The sequence below is a fragment of the Macadamia integrifolia genome, chromosome 4 (genome assembly GCF_013358625.1).
Source record: "Macadamia integrifolia cultivar HAES 741 chromosome 4, SCU_Mint_v3, whole genome shotgun sequence".
Classification (NCBI taxonomy): Eukaryota; Viridiplantae; Streptophyta; class Magnoliopsida; order Proteales; family Proteaceae; genus Macadamia; species Macadamia integrifolia.
The window spans coordinates 17,875,370-17,893,786 of NC_056560.1; the positions used below are offsets into that span (position 1 = coordinate 17,875,370).

At 37.4% G+C, this 18,417-nt stretch overlaps 1 protein-coding gene, 1 long non-coding RNA gene and 1 pseudogene across 6 annotated transcripts; all 3 read left to right on the top strand.

Annotated features, from left to right (window-relative positions):
* The first annotated feature begins 1,446 nt into the window (after positions 1 to 1,446).
* LOC122075451 (protein PSK SIMULATOR 1) lies at positions 1,447 to 6,721 on the top strand. Of its 2 annotated transcripts, XR_006139261.1 has the most exons (3): positions 1,447 to 1,839; positions 2,009 to 4,313; positions 6,375 to 6,721. XR_006139261.1 is itself a non-coding variant. In XM_042640485.1 (2 exons), the coding sequence occupies exon 2, from the start codon at positions 2,329 to 2,331 to the stop codon at positions 4,132 to 4,134; it is 1,806 nt and encodes a 601-aa protein (XP_042496419.1). In that variant the 5' UTR covers positions 1,447 to 1,839; positions 2,009 to 2,328; the 3' UTR covers positions 4,135 to 4,378. The 2 variants fall into 2 exon arrangements, 1 of the variants encoding a protein (XP_042496419.1); XM_042640485.1 differs by lacking the exon at positions 6,375 to 6,721 and having other exon boundaries at positions 2,009 to 4,378.
* A 914-nt stretch (positions 6,722 to 7,635) lies between these two features.
* Positions 7,636 to 14,029, top strand: LOC122075638. Of its 4 annotated transcripts, none has more exons than XR_006139311.1 (5): positions 7,636 to 8,243; positions 11,772 to 12,151; positions 12,441 to 12,569; positions 12,849 to 13,233; positions 13,738 to 14,029. It is a non-coding gene; the product is annotated as an uncharacterized LOC122075638 (long non-coding RNA). The 4 variants fall into 4 exon arrangements; XR_006139309.1 differs by lacking the exon at positions 11,772 to 12,151 and having other exon boundaries at positions 7,657 to 8,243; positions 12,849 to 12,997; positions 13,089 to 13,233; XR_006139308.1 differs by lacking the exon at positions 11,772 to 12,151 and having other exon boundaries at positions 7,652 to 8,243.
* An 870-nt stretch (positions 14,030 to 14,899) lies between these two features.
* The window catches only part of LOC122076296, a 5,052-nt pseudogene continuing 1,534 nt past the window's right edge, over positions 14,900 to 18,417 (top strand).

The window sequence follows — 18,417 nt, forward strand, 5'->3', positions numbered from 1 at the left end:
TACCCAAATGTAATAAACCCTGGCCTGTACTGGCCCATTTGTAGCCTTGCTAATAAAAGCATGAAACTATATAGCAAGCTTGTTATAAGCCCAGAACTGGAACTTATCCTTTCTAGTTCCATGCTCTTATGACACTACTGTTATAAATTACCCTTCTTCAAGTGGGTTGGTTGGAAGTGGGCAGGTAAGGTAACTTAAATGAATGATATATTGAAGAAAGTGGGTGAACTTAAGGTGATATGGTTGCACTTGTACTACAATTTTAGTTAAAACCTGTTCACATTTATAAGGGGAGGTTGATATTGATCATGCTGACGAATGATGCTCATTCAATGCCTTTCAATGGACAATGAACGTTAAAGATCTCAACTTCCACCACAGGTCAAACCCTTATGGTTGGGCCCCACTTCCACCATTGGAAGATTTGATCTCTGCCGTACATTTCCTCACTGACTATTCCCTCTCTTTCAGTCTTTATTTATTTTAATTAATTGGATTTAATTAATTTAATTAATGATGAAAGTGTGCCAAACCCATTTCAATTCCGGTAGTTGCGGAGCTCTGGTTGTCCAGTCCAACTTTTAGATTCCGAATAAAATTCAAATTCTCTTCTTTTCCACTTTTCTCCCTATTAGAAATAACATAAGGGTATTTTAGTCCATTTATATAAAATGGTAAAATAACACCCGATCGCAGGCCCTGTGCCCAAACACCGAGGGTTGAATTTGAAATGATGCCCCCACTCCTATGAAATACAAAAACCCCAGCCCTAGTTGACACCATGTGCACCCCTCATCATTGGTCCACATTGAAGTAGGGGCTACGTTCAACCATGGAGCATTTTTTTCCATTTATAAGAAGAAAAAAAAGAGCATGGTTCCCATGCCCAGACACAAAAACCTTGCAAAATGATTGATGTGCCCCTTATAAAGAATAAAAATTCAGTCATTGTTGATGCTTCAACGATTGTTTTATTGGTGTAACAAGCTGTCTCCCAATCGTTGGATGCGTTTTGGATGCCAATGCAGTCAAAGAGGATTAGGGTCCCACATTGGTCACTGTGCTAGTGTAGGAGCTATACTCTTGGACAAAAAAACTCGCCTAGTTTAGGGGGCCAATGAGAAAGCATCCATGAAGAGGGTGGACTTCGGTGCAACAATAAGTTTGTTCCATTGAAATTTAGTAGTCATGGTTCAAGTCGAGAAATAATCTCTTCGTGAAACAAGTATAAAGTTGTATACATTATGACCTTAAGGAGCCAAGTGCATTGGGTAAGCCTTGAGAGAGCACCCATGGAAACATACATGAGTATGATTTTTATGTACTTCACTTGGGGACCGTTCCTACTTGAAGGGCACCGCAGTAAATTTGCAAATGGAAGGATATTATGGGAAAATAAAATAATGAAGGGAATGAGCTTTTAAAAATTAGACTACAAAAACTAGCGATGGCGTTGGCGTCTCCAAGTGAAAACGCTGTTGCCGCTATTGATTGATTGCCTTTTTCCCTCCATTTGCAAATCACAACACTCATCAGCTTTCTCTCTCAGCCACTCTCCCTCTGTCATTTAATCGATTGCAGAGGCTTCACGCCTGCGTCAATGCGCTTTTGACGAAGCTTTTCTTTAAACAAAGCCGATAAATTCTTGTTTTCCTCTCAGCTTTTTTCGAACTTTCTTCTACAAAAGTCGCCCAGAACAATCGATGAGTTCTCAGTAGAATTGTTTGAGGATCCAATAGCTTCGATTTCCTTTTGCTGGAGTTGAATTCGTTCTCGTTTCGGCTTCGGCACATTTTGATTTCTCCAGCGGTGCCAAGAACTTTCTGAGAACTTGTAAGGGTGAGTTCCTGTTCTGGAGACTTTTGTTTCAAGTCAATAGAAGAGGCGAGGATTTTGAAGGCCGGATCTGAATAGAATCTGTCAAAGCCTTGGAGCTTTCAATTTCTCTGGTTTTACTTCAGTTGTTTATTGTCTATTGTAATTCTCAAGAGAGATTCTGTTTTTTCAGTCAATGCAACGGGATTCGGGAAGCTCGGTTCAGATCTACGGATAAGAAAGCGTTGTTGAAGCAGCTTTGGCAGCTTCGAATTTCAATATTTCGACGGAGATTCTTGTTTTTGTCACTTTTCAGTGATTCTCGCGGAAGAGCTCGTTTTGCAAGAGTGGGAGGTCTGAAGAAGAGTTTCGGATAATTCTTCCAATCATTCCAAGATTTCCCTTGTCTCGAGCAGATCACTTGAAGGTGCTCTGACCAGCAAAGGGGTGCAAAAAGCAAAAGACGTTTTGGAGCTTCCGATCTCTGATCTTCTGGCGGCAAAAGTAGCGGCAATGGTTGCAGAGGCTTGGATTTTGAAGATGGGGAACCAAGTAAGTCACAATCTCAAGCACGCTCTTTCCCTTGACCATTCCAGGAGAAAGAACAACAAAAAGCTAGAACAGAAAGAGACCATTGGCATTCTGTCTTTTGAAGTCGCAAATGTAATGTCGAAAACTCTACACCTCCACAAATCCCTAACCGATCAGGAGGTTTCTAAACTTAAAAACGAGATCCTCAAATCTGAAGGAGTAAGAAACCTTGTCTCCTCTGACGAGTCTTACCTTCTCGAGCTAGCCGTTGCTGAAAAGCTCGACGACCTGAACCGTGTGGCTGCTGTTGTTTCTAGATTAGGGAAGAGGTGTACTGAGCCTGCATTGCAGGGTTTCGAGCATGTTTATGCTGATATTATATCTGGAGTTATTGATGTGAGGGAACTCGGCTTCTTGGTCAAGGACATGGAAGGAATGATAAGGAAGATGGAGAGGTATGTAACTTCGACTTCGAATCTCTATAATGAGATGGAGGTCTTGAACGAGTTGGAGCAGGCTACGAAGAAGTTCCAGAATACCCAACACGAGGAAAGTCGCCGGGCCTTTGAGCAGAAGGTAATCTGGCAGAGGCAGGATGTGAGGCATCTAAAGGACGTTTCGCTGTGGAACCAGACCTACAATAAGATTGTAGGATTGTTGGCGAGGACGGTTTGTACAATTTATGCGAGGGTCTGTATTGTGTTTCGCGAATCTCTTTCAAGGCCTGGCTTCTCTGTTTTAGGGACAGAATCCTCCACTGGAAGAGAAGGTTCATCTCCTGCTCAGGATCAGAGTGGACAACTTTCGGGCCAGATTGACTCACGGCGTCATTTTAAGCTGATTTCTGAACCATTACAACGGGCTTCAAGCAAGAGCAATGCTCATAAGTCGGGACCTATTGAGAAAGTTGCAGGGGAGACAAAGGCGGCAACTGCTAGGCCGAGGCTGGTATCACAGAGAAGTGAAGTTTTTTCTTTTCGTGATGAAGATTTCATTTTTCCTTGCGGGGCTAATCCTGGAAAGCTCTTCATGGAATGCCTTAGTTTGAGCAGTTCTGCTTCAATGCTGGATGATGACTCTGAGCATGATCAGGACCACAACAGTTCATCTTCAGGTTATTACAGTGCTGGAAATGGGTTGAGGAGGGAACATCCATATCGATTTGGTTTCTCTGGCCAGGTTGAAACTGGTGGTGCTCTAAGCAGAGATCAGAGACAGTCCAAGTGTAGTTTGCCTAGCAGATCAATATTTGGCCCCAATAGTAGGTCAATGGTATATGCCACTCCTTCCACGGTTGGAGGCTCTGCTCTTGCGTTGCATTATGCCAATGTCATAATTGTCATTGAGAAGCTGCTTCGCTACCCCCATTTAGTTGGTGAGGAAGCTAGGGATGATCTGTATCAGATGCTACCGACGAGCTTAAGAATGTCATTGAGAATGAACCTCAAGTCTTATGTTAAGAATCTGGCAATATATGATGCTCCTCTTGCTCATGATTGGAAAGAAACACTTGATAAGATACTGAAATGGCTTGCACCTCTGGCACATAACATGATCAGATGGCAAACTGAGCGTAATTTTGAGCAACAACAAATTGTTACAAGGACAAATGTTCTTCTGCTCCAGACATTGTATTTTTCTGATAGGGGAAAGACAGAAGCAGCTATCTGTGAGCTTCTAGTTGGTTTGAACTACATATGCCGTTATGAGCACCAGCAGAATGCCTTACTGGATTGTGCAAGCAGTTTTGATTTTGATGATTGTGTGGAATGGCATGTCAAACAATGATCTTTGTACATTATGTGACTTATTGATGTTGAAGAATGGGCATGGTGGAGACCTTGCTGTGATTTCTGATGCTTGTTTCTGGACATTCCTGGACTTTGAAACAATGTGGATACAGAGTTTGGCGCTTGGAAGTGTTACATGATGTACAATACAGTAACTGATTGTATTTTTCTTGTAAGGTATGGCAATTTTTGAATGTAAATAGTTCCAAAATATTTATAAGAAATACAGATTCTATGTTTCATTCTCTTTTCTGCTGAAAGGGACCAAAAGATAATATCCAAGATTTTAATGATCCAATGTTTTCTTATTTATTTCAACTTGCTTTACTCATCATGAGTTTGCATGTTTATGCTTTAGAGTACATTGTATAATAGTTAAACATCAATTGGCTGCATATTTACCAGTTGCTTGTAAGAAGGCTGAACCCCAACTTTAACAATTGTGCATAAGAGTGATAATTGAAAATGGTATTCATGACTATTAACTTTGTGGCTTTTTTTAAATGTCTTGTCAGAGAAAGTCAAAAAGCCCAAGTACTTTAGCAAGAAGTCAAAACTCAATTGAACGAGATAATGGAGTTAATGAACTTCACTTTAAATCAAAGTTGCTGCTTGTAGAAGGCAAGCATGCCTCTTACAGTGGCAGGAGTCACTGTAACCAGCTATTGAAATTGGAAACCTGTGAACTCACATGTTTCTTGATGAAATTCCAAAGCCAGCTCCTTCGCTAAGCGTCTTGGTCTAATGTGTCTCAACTCCTCCCTTTCCCCATAGAAAAAAGGGTCTTGGTCTCATGAGTGGGGGCAAGAAAACTGTACTAAATTGAAATCCATACTCATGATTTGCCACCTTTCAGATATTAGACACCAAGCAGCCCTTCCCTATCTGGCCGGCTATTATGGAACCGAACTCCTTTTTTTTTTTTTTTAAATATTTCAAGTCCAAGAAAGTAATGGAATGCAATATTCAACTTAACTACAAAGTCACCTCAACTCATCCTCATCCCAACTAATTTTGCTACTAATGGTAAGCTATGCATATCTTTGCTTAAAATTTCTCCTAGTGTTAATTTAGGCCCATTCTTGGCTACTTTACTTTTTCCAATTTCAATCATGTCACCCCTCCTTCCTGGAGTATTCAAAGGTTTTTGTTGCACATGTCCATACCACCCCGAACGATTTTTCCATGTATTGGAGTTTGGAGCTACTTCTAAAGTAACTTTTACCTGTTAATTCAGGTACACTACTTTCATTTATTTGCTATTTTTTCACTATCCAATATTAAGTTCCATACATCACTGTTGGTCATATAACTGTCATATAAACATTTCCTTTGAATTTTAAAGGAATATTTTGATCATAACACTCCAGGCGTATCTGTCCACTTCATTCACAGTGCTCTAATTCTTTGTGCAACATCGTCCTTTATTTTTCTTCTTTATTTATAATTGAACCTAGATACCTACATTTATCACTTTGTAGTATCTTCCTATCATCAATTTCACTGCCCCATATTCAGTCCTACTGTTACTAAAGGTACTCTCCATATACTTTAGTTGTGTTCTAATGGAATGCACGATATTACTTTGTCACATCTGATGATTTTTAAGGTAACCCCCCCCCCCCTGCGGGTGATCTGGATGCATCTTGTTTGTTTTTTTTATTTTTCTTTATATGATCTGATCTTTGCTGGAGTTGTTCTCTCTTTTGTTCCAGCTTCTGCTTTTTTTCTCCATAATAACTCAGTACTGGCTCCTGTTATTATAGTTCAACCAAACTAGGGAGATAATAACTGACTTGAAAAAAACAGAGACATGGTATTGAGTGTATAATGTACACTTTTATAAGATTTTGGGTAATTAGGAGAAATTTCATTTTGCTTCTAACTGTGCTGCCACTTCTTTCTAGCAGAGTGTGGGGGAAGGTCAGAGTGCTCCATCTTAACTTTTCACTTTGTTCTGATATTTAACTGATTATCAGCTTATGGCTTAACATAAGCTTTTATTCCTATGAGTCCAAAGGATCAGGATTTGTGTGTGAACTTTGTATTACTTCTTGTTCACGATAGCTTTACTAGAGTATAAATTCATTTTCATAGAATGTTTTTCCTCAGATAGTATGACACTCCTGACGACCTACTCTTAAAAGAACCTGGTTCATCTGGCATTGACTCTATTGGACTTTTTATATTTACAACTGGATTCAACTTCCTAACATAGTATTTTGCTTTGGCCTCCAGATTTCTTACTGCAGCATGAAGGTGACATGAGACTTAAAGAGAGCCCTTGAAAAAAGATGCAATTTTGAATATGCAGGGACATAAGATTCCTGTATATTTTTCTTTTATTTTTTTATCTGCATCCATATAATGTTGAAAAGCTAATGAGGTGATTGCCCTGTGGTTCTCTGATAGCCATATAAAACCATTTGATGTTGGATGCATTAGTCAAAGTTCCACCACATAGCAACCTGCATTTTCACTGTTGTCTTACTGCTGGTGCAATGGCAGTAGTGGAAGTAACAGCAAAGACCATACATTACTTTCTAGTTATATAGCTTGATTAGAATTTAACTTTGGTGCTTGTATAACTAAGTGAAACTAAATTTCCAGAATTCATTCATCAAGAGAATGTAAATAAAAACAAAAATACAAGTAAATAATGTGTTTTAAATTAAAATACCCTGATGAAAGTTGATCTCTTGTTTGAGGATGGAGCAAGAATCCCTCTAGATTTTTGTTCATATATGCTTTTAAGGATGTCATTGTCATTTTTGTATTCTTGACAATAAGTCTAAAACCTATAACTGTAGTCATATTTTCGACTATTGGATAGATAGGTTTCTGTTCAGACAGGCCATTCGTCAAATTTCAAATCCACATATTTCTTTCTTAGTAGAGGGTTCCCTAAAATAGGCAGTGTGATGTAAACATTGAGATTCGTTCCCCCCAAAAGCATAAACATATGCTATTTATAAGATTTTAAATTATATATATGGGGCAATGTTTTCTGTCCATGAGAAGCCTTTGTGCCTACACATAGGGATATGTGCCCTTGATGGTCACACACACATCGTGTTTGTTGCTCGATGGCCTCTCTCACGGCCAGAAAACTTTGTCTATTCTAAATATTTAAATTTATACTATGATATGTTTATAATTATATAATATAGAAACAGAATTGATTATGTCTTTTTTTATTTCATATTCTTTACCGGAACACTGTCACAATCCTACTCCTAAAAATCAGGAAATCAGGAAAAATCAATTCCACCTAGAATCAGCGGAATTAGAACGGGAAGGTTATCAAAGGGGAATAGCTTATAATCTTATATACTTGTGAAAATCAAGGAATTAAAGAAAATCAATTGCACTTAGAATCAGCAGGATGAGAGGCTGAGGGGGATGGTTATCGTAGGGCCTTAGCGTGCATACTTGTTTATGAATATATCATATGTATTCATGAGATGATACATGTGTACACGAGACATGCTATAGTGCTCTCTTCCCTCTCTTGCGTCAAAATTGTCTGTGGTGAGGCAATGAGTTGCAATGAACATCTAATGACTGAGGTGTATGGTCAGGCCCTCCCAGCTGTTGGATGCTCATTGCTCCTCACTGCGGACAATTTGATCTCCCCTCTCTCTCACACACAGAAACAGTGGTGGAAAGAGATCAGAATCGGCTAAAATGCCCTAGAATCTACCGATCTGATTCAGCCAGAATTGGGATCGGGCGGATTCTATCGAGAACGATCCCGATTCTTCGAACACTGACCGTTTAGTTCGTTATTCATTTTGAGAGCTTTGGTTCGTTTACTCAAGTGTGACACATACATGAATGAATCATCGATCAATTGAGAAGTCGAGAGATAATTTGGACTAATTACTCCTTACGGGATGATGAAACCAATCTGAAAAATTGATACGATTCTCGATTGTGGATTCCCGCAAAACAATTTTAGGGCTAACGCGATTGAAAAACTCAAATCGAAGTAGTAAGTTGAAGAGTAGTAGTAGTAGTAGCTCTGGTTGGATGCTGTTGCTCTTTCTTTTTTTGCTTTGGGAGCTTCTGGATTTTCGTCTTCTGCTTCATTTCCAGTAAGCCAAGGTATGCATCTTTAAACCCTACTTTGTCTTTTGATGTGAACACGTCTTCCATGGCTCTGCGAATGGTGTCTTCGAATCATTTTCTGTGACAAATTTTGTTTCCTTTTAAGTGTAATAAGTTATATGAGACTCCTTCCCCGCAGTTCTCTTTTGATAATTTCCCATGCCCCACATTTGTGGGTTTTCTCTAATTTTCTGAAATCCGGTGTTTTGATTTGAAGTATTTGAATGAAACTCCTAAAATTCCCTGGAAGTCCTATTGAAATTCTTAGTGTAGAACACCACCGAAATTTAGAAACCATTGCTAAATATCCACAGGAGGGGAAAAGAACAAGAAATTCCTGAACTTTGCAAGTAGTCATGAAATTCCACCACCGAAAATTAGAGGACATCCTTCTTTTTTTAACTCTTCAGCCCATGCCGACTTAATTCAGGATTCAGTTCTTTTATGGTGAATCAAATACAGATTATGGTCTTCTTATGATTTATCATCATGGCGTATTATCTCAACCTTTCAAGCCATTCAAACTTTTTTTTTCCTGACCTAAGAGTTTTATCATTAGAGGATATAATTATGTGTTACAGTCTTAACTGATGAGAACACTTGGGAACTGACGTACATACAAGGTTATAACACTTTACATTCGACAAACTTTCCTGTGTAGCTTCTCTCTTGAATCATATAAAATGGCCCAACAAATTATTGTATATGTTGGTGTATATAATGCCTATTATTGCGTTTGATATGACTTCAAACATTCTGGGATTTGTTCTACTGGAAGAATGTGAATTGACACCACCTAACCTAATCTGTTGTTGTTGTTGTTTTTAATTTAGCTAAATTTACTTGGTGAGTGATGCTAAATCTGGTTGAGGAGAATATTTATGAACTTAGACAATGACGAAATACTATGTAGAACATTTTAATCTCTCCGACACTGGTGCAATGAAACTTATTATTTCCCACCCATCTATCATCTTTGAGACGATCATTCATCACCTTCCTTTAGAGAGGGAACAATAAGAAGATGATACATATAATGTATGACACCCTTCAAAAGCTCTCATGACTTCATTTGTTTTGTGTTCTTAAAATTGATGGGAAATTCATAGGCAGCTTTACTGTACAGTCTCATCTCAGGTTAATGTTCCAACGTATAGTATACTAAAATACTAAAGGAAAGAAAGGAAAGTAGGGTGTAAAGAAGAAGAAGAGAAGAATGAGAAGAGGAGATAAAAACAGGAAGAAGGGTTTGCACAAGAGCAAGTTAGGAGAGAGATCGATTCCCCTTCCGTATATTTACTGATTTGAAATAGTTAATACAAGGTTACATAAATACCCCTACACTAACATGTAAATACCCAAAAATTTCTAATACATGCTTATTTCCTATCATACACTCATCATATTATCTACATTCTACAATCCCCCTCAAGCTTATGAATAAATGTCATACATGCCTAGCTTGCTCAAGAGGATATGGAACTTCAGATAATTGATTCCTTTGATGAACACATCTGCTAGCTGATTCCGTGTCTTCACAAAGGCTGTGCGAATATAACCTGAGTCAATTTTCTTCCTTATGAAATGGCAATCAACTAAAATGTGCTATGTATGATTATGTGGCACCGGGTTATGTCCTATGCTAATGGCAACCTTGTTGTTACAATACAATCGCATGAAGCCCTCAATTTGAAACCCCAATTCTTGAACTAATTTCTTCAACAACCGTAAGAGTTCGCAACCTCTGTATGCTATGGCTCTAAACTCTGCCGCAACGGCCAACGCTTGATCTGGTCACAACAGAATTTATTTTTTTATGTAACCAGGTTCTCCCTACAAAGGTGCAGTATCCTGATGTAGACCTTCTATTAAAGGTAGAGTTTGCCCAATCAACATCATTGTAGCCTTCAATCTTCAAATGATTATGTTTGGTATACAATAGTCCTTTTCTTGGACTGGACTTCAAGTACCTAAGAATACAATACACAAGATCCAAATGCCCATTTTTTGGAGCATGCATAAATGGCTCACTACCCCACCATTATAAACAATGTTTGGATGAGTGTGAGGTAATAGATCAACTTCCCCACCAATTTTTTATACTTCCCTACATCAATTAGAGGATGTCCACAGTCTTCATCTAGTTTATGGTTTTGATCAATAGGTGAATCAACGGGTTTAAACCCAACATCCCCATCTCCTTCAAAAAGATTCTACAAAAAATTCCCTTGACAAATATTTATGCCCTTATTTGACTTTGAAAGTTCAATTCCGAATAAAACCAAGGTCTTTAATCTCAAATTGTTGAGCTTTTAAGCCTCTTCTTTCTTCTTGGTCATTTCCAATTACTCTAATGTCATCTATATAGACAATTAAATCTATGATGTCACTCATGAAAATGCGAGAGAGTGACTCTCAAACCTGCAAGAGAAGAGACAATGAGAAAAAGAGAGATTTCTATGCTCACTTTATAGTTTCTGCTCCGCCTTTATAACTCAGATTCCTCTCCAACTCTTATACTCAAATTTTTAAAAAGGGCGTATCCAGTGCACGAGGCTCCTGCTACTGCAAGGCTTGGGGAGGGTCATAATTTACGTAGCCTTACCCCCGCTTTGCGGAGAGGCTGTTTCCCAGCTCGAACCTGTGACCACTAGGTCGCAATGGAGCAACCTTAATCATGCACAATTTTATTTTATTTTATTTTTTAGTAAAGGCACTTTATCTAGTTTCTCTGCCTATATATTTTCATCTAGAATATAACTGTGGTTTGCATGATGGTGCTTAAAGGATTATTCATTCTTAAAACATAAAGATAACCGTGTAGAGCATGGATTTTTATTTCATTGAACAACTGTGATCCATTTACAATGTATCTAAAGAATTTTGAGTTTAATAGATCATGTTTAACACGGTAACACCTCCTTCTAGGGTTTGGTAACTGTAAAATTAGGATTTGAGTTTAATAGATCATGTTTAACACGGTAACACCTCCTTCTAGGGTTTGGTAACTGTAAAATTAGGATCAAGGGATTGTCCCCTGAGGTGATTGGTAACTATAAAAGGTTAATTTAGAGGGAAAAAGGAAATGACAGCAGGTTCAATATGAAGATCCTTGTTTTGACTTGTTTGATCTGTCGGTGAAGTCTTGCAATGACATATTACAAGACTATAGAGACACAAGTTTATATTTAAATCTAAGAAATTCACTTGGCCTGTAATCTTCATCATCATTTTCTCGTGCAAACATCTTGGAAGTCCATTTATAGGGATAAGCAGCTTAAATCTTATAGAAGGTCCAGAGAAAGGCAAAACACTCTAGTCCAGGACCATGCTGGCAGGGAAGATTTCTCAAGTGGTCCACACGGCAAGAGTGTCTCTGTGGATCACACTGATGCGAGTGCATGTATGAGTATGGGGACTGGTTTAACAGTTGAATTGGATTTTATTTTTGAAAATTTCTGTTATTTCCTTGAAGCCTAGTACTTAATTTTTCTCTCAGATTAATGATGTTTGTTCTGATGCCAGCTTTATGGGTTCTCTGCTGCTTCCAAATACGATTAAAGATACAATTGCTGCATCTGTACTTAATGATCTACAGCCACTACCTATTGGCTCTCACCATTAGGGCTCTAGTTTTCATCCCTTACCTTAATGCGTCCATCCATAAAAATTCTTTAAAAGGAACAAAACATATGTATTTATTGGAACTGTATATCATGAAGAGTTCAGACTTCTTACTTTCATATCTGGGACAAACTTAGACTTGATAACTTAGTCAGATAGGACATTTTACCCACACTGCTTCCTGTGTGGTTTCCAAACTCCACGTAGAAAGTGAATGGACTTCCCAGTTGAACTGATACTTGACAAACTCAAAGAACACAAGGCTGAAATTTAGAACAAAGGTTATCTTTCTCTCTTTCATATTTTTTTTTTTTTTTGTTAGGGAATAAAATACTTCCCATAGGCATTTATTGTACTCCTTGATTGAGGTAGATCTACTATCTTTATCCATTCAAACTTACACTTGGTACAGTTCCAAGACTTTTCTCTCTTTGATGCACTTTAGATGACTATGGGCCTATGGCTTCCAAAGTCAGAACAGATCCAATTGCATAATAATGGCCCCTATATGTTGGGTTGAGAGATAAGGTTCTTACCCTAATTTGGAGAACCTTTTTCCATTGTGATCAGGCATATGTACACCATGATGAAGAATATTTCAGTTTGTAACATGCAACAACCATTAGGTTTTGGTGATGGTAGTGGGTTATCGGCTCAGCAGTTGATTTGGTCAACAAGCAAGCCATCCTAATTCCACAGGTAATGTCTTGCTGGGTTTAATAACTATTAGCAGTTCTTCTGTCTCTTCTCTTAATTTCCCTCCTTTGTTGCTGGAGATTCCATGGAGTTCCTTGGATGTTTCTGACTTAGCGTTAAGGTGAAGCTTCATGTATATTATATCTTCAATAGTTTCATCCCTTACTGTCAGATTCCATGGAGTTCCTTGGATGGTTCTGACTTAGCGTTAAGGTGAAGCTTCATGTATATTATATCTTCAATAGTTTCATCCCTTACTGTCAGATTCCATGGTGTGTGCAGGGAATTCTGTAGCCACAGGGATGTGGCCTTTGATGAAATTGAGGAGCGTAGTATCAGAGTTATTCATCATATTCTCTGCATAAAATTGAAAAGGTTGATGATGTAGAGCTAATGATGGACTGCAAGATAGAGCCAACCTACAGAAAACAGTAAATATAGGTTTCTCTGTTTTACTATTATTATCTGCTTGTAATTTGTGTGCTAAGGTTTCCCTCTAAGTGCTTTTTGTGTCAAAAAAAGGGACTTCCATAGCCATAGAGCTGTTTCCTTTGATGGAATCAAGGAGGGTAGTATCAGGGTTTCCTTGTCATACTCCTGGCATGGCGATGATAGAGCCTATTGGTGGACTGCAAGATAGAGCCAATGAGCCAATCCATTGAAGACAGTGAGTACACGCCTCCTCGTTCACTATTTACTCATGTTATTGTAACTTGTGTTCTAAGCCAATCTATTGAAGACTGTGTCCCAAAATGCATTGAAACATACCCTGTTGCCTTAGCTCACTGGTTCATGGTGACATTCATCATTTTTAAGTGTTTGTTGATTTTTTTTTTTATTTGATATGGTGCAAGTGAGCTTCTCTCAAGGTAAAAGTGGTTTGTATTTGCTTTTTCAAGCTTTTCTCTGAAACCTGTTGTATGATGTTTTTTGTTTTTTGTTTTTTGTTTTTGTAACAGTCATTAGGATATTTGAATTAGCTTCTCTGTTGTACCTAATGGTTCTTTTAACTTAAATGTTTGCCATAATTTATCAATATTTTCATCGTTATGTTATACATGAGGAACATAGCATGCAATGGAGCATATGGTATGAGCTTTAACCAATTTTTTTGTTTCATTAATTGAAGCACTTCTTTTTGTCTTATTCCAACATTTATATTCTCATCCAGGGAAATGAGGTGGACGAATCAAGGAAATCCTATCTGGAACTGTGCATACATTCAAAAGGGCAAATAGATAATGCCGCCTCTTTTGTCCTGCTATCATTTCTTTCTATAATAACTGCTCCATTTCTGAGTATGTTATTGCTGTAGATTTTCTAAACCAACTCAAGCCAGAGAAGGTTTTCAGTTGTGGCATCTTTTGTCATTATCTTCCTAATCATATACTATCTGACCAGGTGATCAGTCTGATTTACGTTTGCTAACTTTGCTGGACTTGAAGTATTCATCCTTTCATACATTTGATATCGTACCTAACAAATTCTAGTTCCATCTATAAGATTTTTCTTTATGTGAGCTATAAAAATATGTTCCAGTTTATTTTCCTTAAAGTGAATGTGTTGGATGCATTGCAGGCTGTGATTTCCTTTTGTCATTTGCACTTGAAAACAAATCTGTCTAGATGTCTGTCTGTTATTTCATATATTTGTTTGGCCTGTTGTTTGTTTACTTGGTAGGGCCTTTTTTTGTTTTTTTTTGGGGGGGTGGGTGGGGGGGGGGGGGGGGAAGATTGACCTGTCTGTTGTGATGTTAATATTACAGTTTTGAGGGTTTCCTGTGTCTTACTGTATTTTGACATGGCACATGATATGACAGAGCCTTAGAGTGGGCTATGTCATGTAAAGCTGTGGAACAATTACGTTTGGGCTTTGATTGGTCTCAGGCCTGACTGATGACCATCAAACTATCATAGCATATAACGGGCCCAAATGTGGGCCCAATAGACAGCCCACAAGTCTCCCATTTGGGACTTTCAGAAATTTAGATTTCTCTATCATCAATGTGGGTCCAATACCATTTGATGATGGGTCGTCCCAACCTAGGCTGCTTAAGTGATAAATCAGCTTGACCTAATGATCACAACTGTCCATATTTAATTTCTTATTGCGTCTATAAGAAGATGAAAAATAATTATTAGAGAATGTATAAGATGATGGAAACTAAAAGGGAAATCTCCAGTGATGATTATCATCACCAGAATATTTTACACTTATGGGTGGAACTCATAAATTTGTCAATTAATTACAACATACTTAACTAGGTGGAATTGATCAGAGTCATCAGACCACTTCAGAACATCAGGTTAATCTAAAGCACTATTATTCGAAACATGGATGAACATCATGAGAGTGGAAGATACCTTAATATTAGCTCTGAGAGAGCAGGGATCAAGGATTTAGTTCTTGGGTATCGGATCAGTATTGGTGTCTGATATTGGGATCGGTCTCAGCTGATACCAATCTGGCCAATCTGATACCCATACCTAAAACCATGGCAGGGATTGAGGTTTTGGTATAGGGAACAGTATCGGTCTCTGCCGATACTGATATAATTATACTGATCCATATCAATCCGCATTGGCCCGGATCGATAGGTTTTACACCTACTTTTCATTAAGAAGATCAGATTACTTTTTTATGATTTTACCCTTGATCCGATACCTGATCTAAGATTGCCCATGTACTTGGCCGATGCCGATACAATCTGGTCGATACCACCAATCCGATAGTGATACTCAATCCCTGACTGAGATCCCTATGGACTTCCTAGTTTAGTGGAATATGTAAATCAAATATAGCAGATGGTTTGTTAGTAGCAGAAATTGCTAGCAGGTACGGAATAACCACTGTTGGTGGCAATTACAGAAAAAAAAAAAAAGAAAAAAAAAGAATAAATAGTGCACGAGGATTCCGCCACTGTGGGATTGGTAGAAAAGGAGGACGATCAGAATGCATTTCTCTCTCTCTCTCTCTTAATATATTTCTTTGGGAATGGGGGGGGGGGTTGGGAGGGGAGAGCTTCAAAAGTAAAGCTCTTTTGATGTATAAATAATTCCATTAGGACATTTTCGCTAATATTGTAAGAATATCTTAATCTGCAAACGAGTTAGGCATTTCATCCTAAGCTTTAATAATGGTATAGATAGGGTTATGGATTAATTTTTCAAGCAATCAACTAGGTATCTTTTCTACCCAAAAAAAAAAAACTAGGTATCTTCTAATGGACCACACAATCTCTAATAACTAATATCAACTAATAATTATATTAGGATGTTCTATTATACAATTAGTTACTAGTATATACACTGATTTTATCTATGGTTGGTTTACATGAGCAGATGCTATAGACGGTTGAACTTCTAATAAATGATGTTCAATGGGATATATTAACCTTTCATGATATTAGGTTTTAGTGCATACCCAATAATTAATATCTTTGTACTGACGAACCACCGCTACTCTTCATAAACTTATTGATAGAAATTGTTTATCAACTTCTAGGTCGGAATTTTTTATTCAAATTTATGGTGAATACTTAGTTTGTATATCAAATAAATTTGATATTACCTATAAAAAAAATTCATTGTTCAAACTCATATTGAATACTGATAATAAAGAGGTGGCGATAAGCATATATATACAAATGAAGCAAGTAGGTAAGGTATACACTCTACTACTACCAATTAATAATTATTTTATGACAGTATGATATTTTATACAATTTTCATCAGCTACATTTGTATAAATAAAATTGTTATTTTAAGATGCGCGATTCTTTTGGAAACAAAAGTTATTTATGGAGCTCCATTTTGTGTGTGTGTAAGAGAGAGAGAGAGAGAGAGAGAGAGAGAGAGAGAGAGAGAGAGAGAGAGAGAGAGAGATCATTGATCGTTGATCTAGGTGAATTATACATTGAATGGAAAAAGTACCTTATGGAATTATCATTTGTCTGTCAAATTTTCTATCTTATCTTAACCATATAGTTTACCATCTCATATATAATTTTAGTTGTCAATAAATAAAGAGCTCAATCTTTGTTTTAACCATTTTATAAGGAATCATATGGATTAGCTGGCCATTGGTCAAACTTATAATTTAACAACAATCATATGTAGAATTATTTAAAAAACTTCAAATGGCCCAACATCATTTAGGAGTGTTATTTCAGCTAGGTGTGAGGATATCTAAGCCGAATGGATTAAATCCCATTTGATAAAATTCAGTTGAATATTGAAGGAGATTCTGAGAAAAAATATAAGTACAAAAGCTAGGGCCGATCACATTTCTGTAATTTCAAGAGATTTCATAAACTTCTATAAATTCTCAGGTTATGTGAATAATTTTGAAATCAGATTTGAAGGTGATTGTACACATAATTTGTAAGGGTTATACACTTCGTATGTGGCATAATATGCTCACTGGATTTCCTACATATATTTATTTTTCAGACTTATTATTAATGTTAGATAGAAATTGATTTTTTCAAATTTTGCTGGAAATGATTGTTTTTTGAGGTTAAGCTATGCTTGGTCTCATCTGATGTAAGGGTGTCAATTTTAGGCCTGGCGAAATTTGACCATTTAAAGCCTAAATCGGCCAAGCCCAATTAATAAATGTGTCGGGTTCTAGATCAATTCGATAATAATCATCTGTTCCCGATGCAAGAATGCTACCCGAAAGGTGCCAGATTGATTAATAGCCCAATGTAGCTCGTCATGTTTAGAGCACATTTAGTAAGCCCGACATGTTTAAAGTCTGATTTTAACCTATTTACTAAGCTTGTCACATTTAAAGCTCGTTTAGAGATAAATGTGTCATCAGCCCATTTAAAGCCCATCTAAGACCCATTTAGCCTGATTGTTGATAGTTCCATTGAAGACTGACCGTTAGACCATACCTAACATATGAGGACCGATAACTTAAATGGGTTGATCATGATGCAAGGTCCTAAATTGGGGAAGCCCAATTAGGTATGACTGGAACCGGACTAGCCCGATCCATTGACACAGTTGAGGCTTTGACTCTCATGCATTGGGGTGGATCAAACACATTTTTTTTTTTTTAAAGATCTTAAAAAAAAAAAAGTCACCATATTTAGGGCTAGGGGTGTCAAACGGTGCGGTTTTGGTTATTTGGTTCGGTTCATGTTCGGTTTTCATTTTGATAAGGTGAAACCAAAACCGCACTGGATAGGAATAAGGTGAAATCAGAATCGTTTTTATCCTGTTTCAGTTTTAGTGGTTTTTATTATTCGGTTCACAACCGGTTTACATGGGGTTAATAGTGTCATTTTAGAAAATGGTTTGGATCCTACAATTAATGTAAATCCTACATATATTAAATTTCCTAAAGAGTTAAGACAATATACATTTATTTTCCAAAGACTATGTACTTTCTATGTAAAAGACTACACATATTATAACTAATTAACTATGATCCTAGAAATTAGAAAATCAAAAAGTGTGATTGTGTGAAAGTGAAGCTCCCTTTTTGGTTAGTATTATTTTTTTTTCCTCCCCTTTTTTCGTAGAGACCCATTGAAATTCAAAAAACTTTAAGTCTTTAATACTAAGTGTTGGTTAACCATCGATTTTTTGGTTCGATTCGATTCTGAACCGGAATTATGGCCTATAAAATCAAAACTGGATCAATTTACCATGGTGCGATTTGATTCGGTTATAACTTATAACCGGTCGGTTTTGATTCCAATAAACAGTTTCGATTATATATTGACACCCTTAACTATATTACCAAATTCATAATAAACAAACTAAACTTGAGTCATTGAACTTTCAATCCAAGGTTTTACTCCCCACCCGCCGCCCCCCCGCCCCCCCACCCCCCAAAA